We start from the raw sequence: 12,226 nt of genomic DNA, 5'->3' as shown, positions 1-12,226 counted from the left end.
TCTCTTAGCTTTATCATAACTAGTTTGTATACATGTATTCATCCATCTCACTATGCTAGATTTGGATACTGTACTGCCTTTATGAGGTAGCGAAAAAGTTATAAAGAGCTGTTTGGTTTTCCTAAATTCTTTGCTTCTGTCTATGAGTCCATGAGTGCTCTTTTAACATCTAGTGTGTGGAGAGCTCATTCTGCAACAGTGTCAGGTTGCGTAAAGAAGAGGGGTAGTTCAATGGACTGGTTTAAGAGAAACTGAGAAACCACTTTAGGTAGGAACTTAAGGTTAGTGCAAAGGAAAGTTCTTCCAAGGTTAGTGCCTGGAGCTCGCTTGCACACCTGAGTGATGTGATGGCAACTAAGAAAGCTACCTTCCAAGAAAGATATTGAAGAGGACCATGAATGGGGTGAGTTCAAATCAGGGACCAATGAGTTTGGTGAGGACAATGTTTAGGTTTCACAATGGTGCGGGGGGAAACCCTAGGTGGAATTACCTGTTTAAGGCCTTCCATGAAAGCCTTGATGACTGGGATTTTGAACAAGGAAATATATTGTCTGTTTTGTAGCTATGTGAAATAGCTTCAAGATGTAGGTATATGGAAGTGTAGGCTAGCTTTGCTTTTTGCAAATGAAGCAAGTAAACAAGCTCTTGAACAGTAGCTTTCATAGGGTCAATACATTTGGGTTGACACTAGCAAACTAAACATTTCCGTTTTGCAGCATAACAAGCGCTAGTTGTGAGTCTACGTGCTTCCCATATCGCAAGGTTGAGTGACTTGGTGTCTAGATGACTGATATGTCCTTATTTTGAGTGAGAAGGTCCGGCCTGTTGGGGGGGCTTCTCATGGGGAACTACTGAGAGGTCCAGAAGTGTGGTGAACCATGGCTGCTTTGCCAAAGTGGGAGCGACCAGGATGATGGTGAGAGATGTTTGCCTGATTCCCCGAACAAGAAATGGAATGAGATAGAGAGAGGTGGAAAAGTGTAAGCAAATATCCCTGGCCAATTCATCCATAGAATGTTGCCCTTAGATAGGTGTGGGTTCCTGGATGCGAATCTTGGGCATTTTGCGTTTTCTGCTGTGGCGAAACTGTCTAATTGAGGGGTCCATATTTGGCATTGTATGATTGAAGGACTTATGGGTGGTATTCCCATTTGTGGACTTGTTGCTGCAACCTGCTGAGCAGGTCCCCAAAGTCATTGTCCAAGACTGAGAGATACTCTGTCACCAGGTAGATGTGGTGGTGTAGAGTCCACTTCCATACTGTCTGAGAGAGTTGTGACAATGGGGACAACTGTGCCCCCCCACTCTGTTTCTGCAATAATACATGGCTGTCATGTTGTCCGTGCGGACTAAGACAACCTTGTGAAATAGGTGATGAAGAAATGCTTTCAGGGCTAGGAACACTGCCTGAAGCTCGAGCTAACTGATGTGTAGTGACTGACATCCCAGAGCCCGTGTACTTTGAGGTCTTCAAGGTGAGCTCCCCAAACAGTCAGTGATACATCTGTGGTCATAATGATCAGAGGCACAGGGTCCAGAAAAAGCCTCCCTTTCAACAGTTTGGTGGTGTTCCACCAGTGCTGGGAACTGTGAGTTTAGCAGTCTAACAACAACAGATCGTCCAGGACCCTTTGACTGACACCACTGATGAAACAGACACTGCTGTAGGGGACATATGTGCAGTTTGGCATTGGGAACAATGGCAATGCAAGACTCCATCATTCCTAACATTTGCATAATGGTCCTAACAGTGTACATATAATTCTTCTGAGACTGAGGGAGAAGAGACTGAAAACTCTTGACGCTGGCCACGTTGGGGTATGCTAACCTTAACTCTGCATTGAGAATGGCTCCTAGATATGGCTGTACCTGCAGAGGTTGAAGGTGGGACTTGGAGAAGTTCAGAATGAAATCCAGTGTGTGAAGAAGATCCATTGTCAACTGGGTGTGATATTGGCACTGTTTTAAGGTACCGGCTTTGATGAGCCAGTCGTCTAGATAAGGGAACACATGGATGTTCTGCCTTCTGAGGTGTGCGGCTACCACTGCTAAATACTTTATGAAGACTAAGGAAGCGGCAGTGACCCTGAATGGCAGGACCTTGAGATGGTAATGTTTGCCTGCAGTAACAAAGTAGGTATTTTCAGTGTGCAGAGTGGATGGGAATATGAAAGTATGTGTCCTTTAGATCTAGAGCGGTCATAAAGTCACCGTGCTGTAGAAGTGGAATAACATCTTGAAGAGTAACCATGTGAAAGTGTTCTGACAGAATGTATAGGTTTAGTGGTCTGCAGTCAAGAATAGGACTGAGAGAATCGTCCTTTTTGGGTATTAGGGAGTATACTCCAGAACCATGGTGTTGTAAGCCTCTTTAAGAAAAAGGGATTGGACCTCTTTGAGAAGGGGAAGGTGTTACTGAGATAGCCTGTGAGTGCGACGGGGAATACTGAGACGAGTGGTGATGAGCTCCAGACAATGACATGTTGGATAACGGATAGGACTCATTGGTCCGTGGTGCTATTAAACCAGAGCAAAAGAAAGCTTTGCAGTCTTTCTCTAACAGGTGTGGAATGAGCAGGGGGGGGGGGGGGGAATGGAGGTAGTCACCAGTCATATCTGACCAACAAAGCTTACAAGTTGGTGACACACCATTGATTGGCTGCTTATGCATCCAACCTCTGCTTGTGCAGCAACTCTTTTGCACGCAGTATCCATTTGCTTACTCTTCTTGTCTGGAGGAGGGAAGTCCCCAGTGGCCTGACTGTTGGCGCGTTTCTGTGCTGTTGCGTCAACAACTGAGTCAGAGGGGACCTAATACCTAATATATATTGGGTCAGAGGGAGCTGGTTTATATTTCTTGTCAACTCTATGGGTGAGAACTCTACAGCAGACAGGTTACTTCAACTTTTTGTCAGTGTGACGAGGCATGCCAAGGAGCACTGGGAGAAATGTAATAATTCCCTGTGTGAAGAGGTAAGTGTATCGAACATGAAGTCCTGTTGAAATGTAACTCTACATTATGAAATGCAGCTGCTTGTGCCACTACTTGTTGGTAAGAGGTAGAGTCCTCTGCTAGTGAGGGGCTTGCGGGCTATTGGACTGGGTCATTAAAAGGGATTTCGGTCAGGATCATAAGTGGCCCAGAGATCTGGGTCATGTTGTGGCCCATCAAAACCTCCCCCAGTAAATAAATGGGATCCCTGCAGAGTGTAATCTCCCGGGGTAGGTGAGGCAGGAGAATAAGGAGAGGAGGGTAGTGGAGGGGAAGAAGGGGGAGAGGAGGTGGAGGATAAGATGGTGAAGATGGCCTACAAGGTGGGCAGGTGGCCTTGTCCTTGCTTTTTTTCTCCTTAGGAGGAGGAGTGTCCAAAGCTTTCTGAAAGGAGAGCTTCCTCTTCGAATATACAGATGAAGCAATAATACGTCCTGTAACCTCCTGAATTTGGAGGCGGCGCTGACGAGCGTCCGTGGTCTCCAATATAGGCTCCACAGGAGAAGGGATAGCAGAAGACTGGCTGGAGTTTCTGTGGTCCGATGATTTCAGCTCCGTGTGTATCGGCACGCAAGATTTAGGTCGGTGCGATTTTGTCAGCACCGAAGCAGAGGATTTAGGCATTCAGCTCGGAACTGATGCTCATAACGAGACGTAGACTAACTCTCGGTCCGATGTGAAGGAGGTCAAAAGACAATGGCTTGGTCTTTGCTGATGTTTTCAGGGTGGAGCAGCCAAAGCAGTTTTACGGTTCCGACCATGGCCTGAAGGCAGTGGCGGACTGGCGACCTCTAGAAGGGGCCTCTTAAGATTCTTGGGATGGGCAGGAGGAGTCACAGTACACACAGGTTGTGCCGAGGTGATCTTGTGGCTCTTGGTGTCAGACAGGACGGAGTTGTCCTGGATGGAAAGGGCTTCCTATTCCTGCTCAGGTTCTTCCTGTGCGCTTTCCTCTCTAAAAATGTCCAGGGTGTAATCCTGAGTCTTGTGTACCATTTCCAGATGATATGCCCTTCGGTCCTGAAGCGTCTTCTTTGATCAGAATAATCTGCAGGCGTCAAAGGTAGCCTCTTGATGATTGGGGAGAGGCAGAGGTTATACACCAGATGTTGAAATTGTGGGGAACTTTAGTGTGCTCCAAGGCAGAAATGGAATGGAGTCCATTCCATCAGGTTGTGATATCCATTGGTGCTGAATGGTATGGTAGGCCCGAATTGTGTGAGGACGCCACGAAGGGAGTGCGGTCGGTGCCTCGACCGACGATTCAAAGTGAGTGGTAATGTGGAAAAGCATGAGCAGAAACAATACCGTCGAAAGAGGGTAAGATAGAGGAAAGATTTCGAACTGGACTGAGTCGAAAGATGAAGCGAAGACACACGTCCGAACCCCACAGCTGAGAGAAAACAATCTAACAAAGGAGACGATGTCCATGTACATGACAGTTAGAGTCACTCGATCCTTTGACTCCGAACACTTCTTCGAAGAAAAACTACTTGCACCACTCCAGACCCAGCACTTGATAGGAGTATGCACAGCATGTGTTTCTACAGCCACATATGACACCGAACAAGAGTGTTTCCCTTATTCAAACGATGCATAAGTGAGATCTTTTTGGTATTGCACTTACTTAGAATAGGCAATTGACAGTTGTTGGGCTTGGTGGTGTGGGACATGTAAGGATTTCAGATCACATTAACACAAATTATTTGACTATTTATCTAAGCACAGAGCAGCTTGCAGTCATTCAATGTATCTGGAGCTGGGAACTTCTGGCAGCCTTGCAAGTCTCTGATGAACTTTCACAATATTTTAGGAGCACAGAGCCTACTGAATGTCCATGCTGGAAAGACAGACTTTACCAGCTTCTAATCCAGTTGGTTAACCAACAAGTTTGAACTTCATTCTCTGCAAAACAGTCTCAGCATAAAGTTTGAATTTTAAACCTTTTTCAATGTATGCTGGGCTATGTGTTTTGGAAGGTATTTTTGGTGCCATTCAAGTGTTTAAAATTCCTCTTCCAATTTCAAACCAATATTTGCAAACTTTTAGTGTATTTATTTTTAATATTGTTGTTTGACAAATCGAAATTCCCAAACAATGCAACAAATAGTTTTTTGGGGTCTTAATGGTATGATAATGCAATGCCGTCCATCGAAATATCTGGCTTTATTTAATGGGACAGACTCATTTTGTTGGCAACCTGTACAATAGTATTTAATACATGACCATGTCATACAGCAAGAGACTTGTAAACAGACAACCTGAGAGGGTTTGAAAAGGTGTAGCTTATAGATCTGCAATGAACACATGCCTCAAACTCTAAGGTTTTTATCAGCACACTCACCTGCAGGATCCGGAGGAGGCAGTGTGGGCATCAAATCCTTGTTGCAATGGTTCGTTCTGCAGCACTCAATAGTGCGTCGTACCTGAGCATGCGGGGAATCCTATTGCCAAGAAGGTATACAAGAGAGTCATGAATTCAGAAACATTATGGACTGGCAGGAACTGAAACGGATTCAAAAATGACATCTTTCAAGAGCAGAAACGTCACCCACATTATTAAATCTGAGCTTGTATGTGTCAGAGCCAACTTCAGAGGAAAAACATCTGAACTGCTCTTTACAGAGTATCTTTAAGTGATAAGCGTGATCATCAATGTCAGACAAATTGAATGTTTAATTTAATAACACTGGTATCATCACGTACACCATGTTATACCCAATATTGGGTTATGGCTACGCTGTCTTGCTGTAAACTCATGAGGGCTCTGTCACTGCATTCCTGCTTCTTCCATCTTCAAGATTACATAGATGTTAATAACCTGTGACAGGTGTACTGCAACTGAAACATCATAGGGTAACTTCTGCCACAGACGAATCCTAACAAATTTAAACTTTGAGTACATTAAGATTAGGTTTGATACACGCACTGGACGGTATGAGCACTCATCATTATAAATCTAGAACAAACTAATGCTGCTGAATAGTGCAAATCAATGAACTGTACTAAAGCATATTATTGTTTAAGTATCCATCCAGGTGGACCCAAAAATGATTGACAGGAGAGGGGCAGAGGTAAATTCCAGCAAAAAGGGGAGTGGCTCCTCTTTGGCAAATACTGTTCTAAATATGGCAATCGGAATTTTAACTGCATTGGACTTTATTAATAACGTGGAAAAATGTAATTCCATTCAATGTTACACACAACTAACGACTTATCTAACAAATAGTTTCAACTGCATTTGCTTCAATTGAAATAATGGTGTATGAAGGTGGTTATTGCACCATAGTACTGAATAGTAAACACAGAATAATTACGTGCAACAACAGTAGTCTGAATTAACTACAAATGCAGTATGTACTATAATAAGGGCCCTTGCTCCAGTACTTTACCTGGAAGTCTGATTGGTCCTTTGTGAAATTAAGCCAACTCTGCAAACCAATTATTTAATTAAAATGTGTACAATACAGGGCTGGTCGGACAGATACATAGTTACATTTAAAAACGTGGAAAATCGGCAGCAGGTTTCTTTTTGACCTACCGGGTAAAAATTGGCAGATTACCTGATGGATCTAAGCATTTAATGTACAAAGGAAGGGGTTGGAGATAAGTGAAATTACTGGTGTAACTGCTGGAAACCGATCAGGTTGGTCTCAGGATGGGTGCTGGTTCTTAGCTATTGTGGTAACAACTGCCAAAACGCAGTTAAGAATCTTCTGAGATAAGGGACTGATCTGAATAAGACTGGAGAATTACTGACCGAAAGAGACCGGAGGAGCCAATAAAGATATTGGGATCTAGGTGCATATGCAATGGGGTGCGGTGTCTCGGGGAATAGCGCTTCAACAAGGAGGTTCTACGCATTACTTTTGCAGATGTGCATCAACATACTGGGTTTCGTGGGCTGACTCAAAATCTTTGTAAATGATGTACTCTACTTGTCCCCTTTCGCTATACGACACTGAATCCTCCTTTGCATCTCATTTGCTCATCTTATCAAAGGACGCTTGTGACGAGGGCTTAAGCACGGCACCTTCTAGCTGCTCTAGAGCACTCACGACTATTACAACTTTCACATCCGCGTGTTTCTGCAACAGATATACTTTATGCTATGAATTATAAATTAATCTGCGATTTTCCTTCACAAAGAAATGTATTTTGGAATGGATAACGTATGCAGTAGAGCAGTAATAGAAATATGCAAATGTATGCTATTCAAAGTGAGATTTGAGGCTTCACACCAGAGAGTCGCTGTAGCATAGTAGTTAACATCCACTATGCAAACAAGAAACCTGAAGGTAAACCTTGCTTTTCCCCTGTTACTTTGTGTCTTGGTGTAAATATACATTCTGCAACTTCCCAGAATCTCCCCATTGTTTTGCATCCCTCAAAAGTACTTTAAGATCCAAGGAGGGATATTTTTAAGCCTTACCTTACACTGGAAGTCTGATCCTTCATACTTCATGCAACCCTTGGAGTAAGTGATATCGCCATGCTCATCTTCTTCAATGACTGCAAAACAATGACCGTTTGTCCTGGAATAAAAACAGCAATTTGATTATGATGTAGACAGGCATGAACTACCATCTTAAACAAACTCCAGCAATTGGAATTATGTTACTTAATGGTTGTTCGAAGAGAAAGTAAACAAATGGCATTACAGTTGCAAAAATATGAAATTACCAAATCGCAAATTTGGCATAAGTATATATTTCTTGGGTAAGTGGTGACCTATTCCTGTTTGTGATGGGGATAATATACTGACCGCTGTAAACCCATCTGTCGAAATTCTCCCAGCATAAGATGGTGCTACAAAGGGTGAAGACTAATGAAAATACAGTGCTTCCCCCTTAAGATGGATGTTTAAACTTGTTGCTCCTCTGTACGTCTGTGAGCCCTGTAGGTTTTTGTTGGCTCCATTCTTAGATTGGAGCATTAGCACAGACCATGGCATTGGGCCCTTTCCACCCTGAATCACAGGATAACCACACTAATCATATAAATGGGTTCTAACACATATATAGCTGCTGGGAAAGCAGACTATATAAATTGGACAAGAAGAAGCCACTATGGAGGAAATATGAATGAGCATATCGTCCATTGCAGTTTCACCAAGTATTTGAACTAAAAGACCCTGCAAGGGGAATGGACTTATTATATATTTCAGTGCTTAAAAGGCTCAAACAAAGTAGGTCCGGATACATTGAATATATAATTTACTTCAGAAATTTGACCAGTCAAGTTGAAATTCTACTGAATCTTCCAAATGTTTAAAGGTTAAATCCTATCAGCAATTTTACATGGAATTCTCTTGCTGCAGCTACCTACAATAAAGAAAAGGTATATCGATTATGCAGATGTTGGCACTTTTTGCGTATTCTGGGATCAAACAAGAAGCACTTATATATTTATGGGTGAGGGAGACAGGGAAGAGATGTAGAACAAACATCACATTAATTCTAGGATTCAACAGTACAAAAGTATGCCCAATGGCTGTGTACAACTGATTTGTGGAATTGCCTAAACTATCACTGACACAGCAAAGGTTTTAAGTCAACTCAATGATGACCTTCGACTAATTTTTTATGTTAAACATATGTCTAATTGGGCACTTTTCATTCTGTTTTCACTGTTTTTTTGGGTAAGGTATGATCCAGTGAGGTGCCAATTGTGGAGCTAGGTGTCCAGAGTTCTCAATTAAACTTCTTCAATTAAATGCTGCTGGGAAAACCAATTTGTTTCAAAGTGCCTCCTTTATATAACAATGCAGAAGTGTGCAACAGCATTTCTCAAATCGGAAAGTCTGACAAAGAAGGGATTGTCTGCCGCTGCGGGGGATGTTTTAGACTTCTACTGCGCTCAAGTGTTTCAGATATAGATATATATATACAGGGAGTGCAGAATTATTAGGCAAATGAGTATTTTGACCACATCATCCTCTTTATGCATGTTGTCTTACTCCAAGCTGTATAGGCTCGAAAGCCTACTACCAATTAAGCATATTAGGTGATGTGCATCTCTGTAATGAGAAGGGGTGTGGTCTAATGACATCAACACCCTATATCAGGTGTGCATAATTATTAGGCAACTTCCTTTCCTTTGGCAAAATGGGTCAAAAGAAGGACTTGACAGGCTCAGAAAAGTCAAAAATAGTGAGATATCTTGCAGAGGGATGCAGCACTCTTAAAATTGCAAAGCTTCTGAAGCGTGATCATCGAACAATCAAGCGTTTCATTCAAAATAGTCAACAGGGTCGCAAGAAGCGTGTGGAAAAACCAAGGCGCAAAATAACTGCCCATGAACTGAGAAAAGTCAAGCGTGCAGCTGCCACGATGCCACTTGCCACCAGTTTGGCCATATTTCAGAGCTGCAACATCACTGGAGTGCCCAAAAGCACAAGGTGTGCAATACTCAGAGACATGGCCAAGGTAAGAAAGGCTGAAAGACGACCACCACTGAACAAGACACACAAGCTGAAACGTCAAGACTGGGCCAAGAAATATCTCAAGACTGATTTTTCTAAGGTTTTATGGACTGATGAAATGAGAGTGAGTCTTGATGGGCCAGATGGATGGGCCCGTGGCTGGATTGGTAAAGGGCAGAGAGCTCCAGTCCGACTCAGACGCCAGCAAGGTGGAGGTGGAGTACTGGTTTGGGCTGGTATCATCAAAGATGAGCTTGTGGGGCCTTTTCGGGTTGAGGATGGAGTCAAGCTCAACTCCCAGTCCTACTGCCAGTTCCTGGAAGACACCTTCTTCAAGCAGTGGTACAGGAAGAAGCCTGCATCCTTCAAGAAAAACATGATTTTCATGCAGGGCAATGCTCCATCACACGCGTCCAAGTACTCCACAGCGTGGCTGGCAAGAAAGGGTATAAAAGAAGGAAATCTAATGACATGGCCTCCTTGTTCACCTGATCTGAACCCCATTGAGAATCTGTGGTCCATCATCAAATGTGAGATTTACAAGGAGGGAAAACAGTACACCTCTCTGAACAGTGTCTGGGAGGCTGTGGTTGCTGCTGCACGCAATGTTGATGGTGAACAGATCAAAACACTGACAGAATCCATGGATGGCAGGCTTTTGAGTGTCCTTGCAAAGAAAGGTGGCTATATTGGTCACTGATTTGTTTTTGTTTTATTTTTGAATGTCAGAAATGTATATTTGTGAATGTTGAGATGTTATATTGGTTTCACTGGTAATAATAAATAATTGAAATGGGTATATATTTGTTTTTTGTTAAGTTGCCTAATAATTATGCACAGTAATAGTCACCTGCACACACAGATATCCCCCTAACATAGCTAAAACTAAAAACAAACTAAAAACTACTTCCAAAAATATTCAGCTTTGATATTAATGAGTTTTTTGGGTTCATTGAGAACATGGTTGTTGTTCAATAATAAAATTAATCCTCAAAAATACAACTTGCCTAATAATTCTGCACTCCCTGTATATATTACCTACTGGCAATCCCCAGTAGGTAGCTATAGGGTAGGACCATGTTTCCATAGAAAAAGCATTTTTTGAGTTGCCTATATCTTTGGCACTGATTGATTAACAAATCTGAATTAAAGTTTACAAATTCTTGTGCACAGGAAGTTTCGGGGTAATCCGTCAAGCAGGGACCGAGAAAAAGGGGGCTCAGAAAACAATGTGTTTCCCATGGTAATTCCCATGGGACCTGCCAACACATCTACAGCCTGATCCACTGGTAAGCACTACACCAAAATTGGCAGAAAGCTAGCTGCTGGTACGCAGATTGAGCTTTTAGTTATTTGGTGTAATCCATTAAGTAGTTTAGGAAATATGTGAGGACAAACAATTTTGTATATCTCTGGCCGCAAATATTTCACGAAATTTGTGAATTTTCGCAAATACACGTGAGTAAAGTAGCATTGCTATTGGCTGACTGTAACCTGACTAGAAAGTTGTGACCTCCATTTTATTTCATAGGACACGATCCCCGGGGGTGAAAATTCTAACTGAAAGTGGCATAAGGGTTCAGAGTGAAGGTACCCTGACCCAGGGGTATGATAAAAGTGTTTTTAAGGGAAAATTATAGATTTAATATAATTCTGCTTCACGATGCGTGATATTCGCGAATTTCCACAAAGGTCTGTGAATTATTCGCAAAAATGTTTGCGCTTATGGAAAAATTTGAAAGAAAAACTACGGACTCATTCATAAACGAATTCATTTGCTCATACATGCCCTCAGAGGCTCAGGCGCCCACTCACTCACACACCCACCCAAACACATGCACCTAGTCAGACCCACAAACACACTTTCAGACCCACTAAGGCACCCACTCACACATCCACTAAAAGAGACAGGCCCTGTAGCCAAACTACACTACACACGGCCAAAGGCCGTGTGAAGGCAGGGTTGGGTGGTTATAAAGGCTTGGTTGCAAGGCCAGGCCTTGCAGCCTACCCCCGCTGAGCACGGCCAAAGGCTGTGTGCAGCCAGGATTGGATAACGTATAGTAATTAAAATGATTGTATGTTTGTTCACTGAAAAAAAACAAAGGTTATAGTTAGCTCCTGTATTTGCTCGTACAAAACCACTGAAATTCGGCAGTTATAGTTGGAGTTCTTTCAAGTAACTATAACTCTCGCCATGCACAGCTAATTACTCTATATATTATGTCACTGACAAGATCTTGTATGTCATCTTTGATACCACTGCAACATTTGTAATAACATTATTGATAAGAAAACTGTGCCCCTATCCTTGGACCCTTTTCTTTTTTTTCTTTTTTTTTCTTTAACTTTTTTACTGTGACTCGGCTGAAGCAGAGTTCCAAGACTGCTGCCAACGCTTCCTGGTTTAAAGAATGAGCAGCCGGTCAGAGCTGTGCATTTCCCGTGCATTTCGTGAATGCTTCGCAGCAAGAGATATTTGAATTTCCCTACATTTCTCTAAAACTACTGAACAGATTTACTCCAAATTATTGAACGTATAATCTGCGTAGCTAAAGCTAGCTTTCTGCCAAATTTGGTGAAATCCCATCCAGTGGTTCAGACTGTAGACGTGTCTAAAGGTCCTATGGGAATTAAAATGGGAACCAACTTTCTTGACATTCCTCCCCTCCATCCCCCCACCCTTTTTCTCGGCCCTTACATGACGGATCACGCAAAACTTTCCACGCAACAAGAATCAACACAACACTTTTTGGGGGAAAATTATGTTATGATTCCATAAACGGTGCCAAAGCTTTTTCTATGGAAAC

At 42.6% G+C, this 12,226-nt stretch overlaps 1 protein-coding gene across 9 annotated transcripts in view; it reads right to left on the bottom strand.

The window, feature by feature from the left end:
• Positions 1-12,226, bottom strand: part of BMPR1A (bone morphogenetic protein receptor type 1A) — a 435,163-nt gene that overhangs the window by 114,915 nt on the left and 308,022 nt on the right. For all 9 annotated transcript variants that reach the window (XM_069240617.1, XM_069240609.1, XM_069240610.1 and 6 more), the window contains 2 exons: positions 7,425-7,527; positions 5,337-5,436 (listed from right to left, as the gene is read on the bottom strand). In XM_069240617.1, coding sequence (XP_069096718.1) covers positions 5,337-5,436; positions 7,425-7,527 — 203 coding nt within the window. The remainder of the gene's footprint in view (positions 1-5,336; positions 5,437-7,424; positions 7,528-12,226) is intronic.

The sequence above is a fragment of the Pleurodeles waltl genome, chromosome 6, assembly GCF_031143425.1.
Source record: "Pleurodeles waltl isolate 20211129_DDA chromosome 6, aPleWal1.hap1.20221129, whole genome shotgun sequence".
Lineage (NCBI taxonomy): Eukaryota > Metazoa > Chordata > Amphibia > Caudata > Salamandridae > Pleurodeles > Pleurodeles waltl.
Note: the sequence above shows the minus strand (reverse complement) of the source record. Positions and strands in the feature narration are given on the sequence as shown.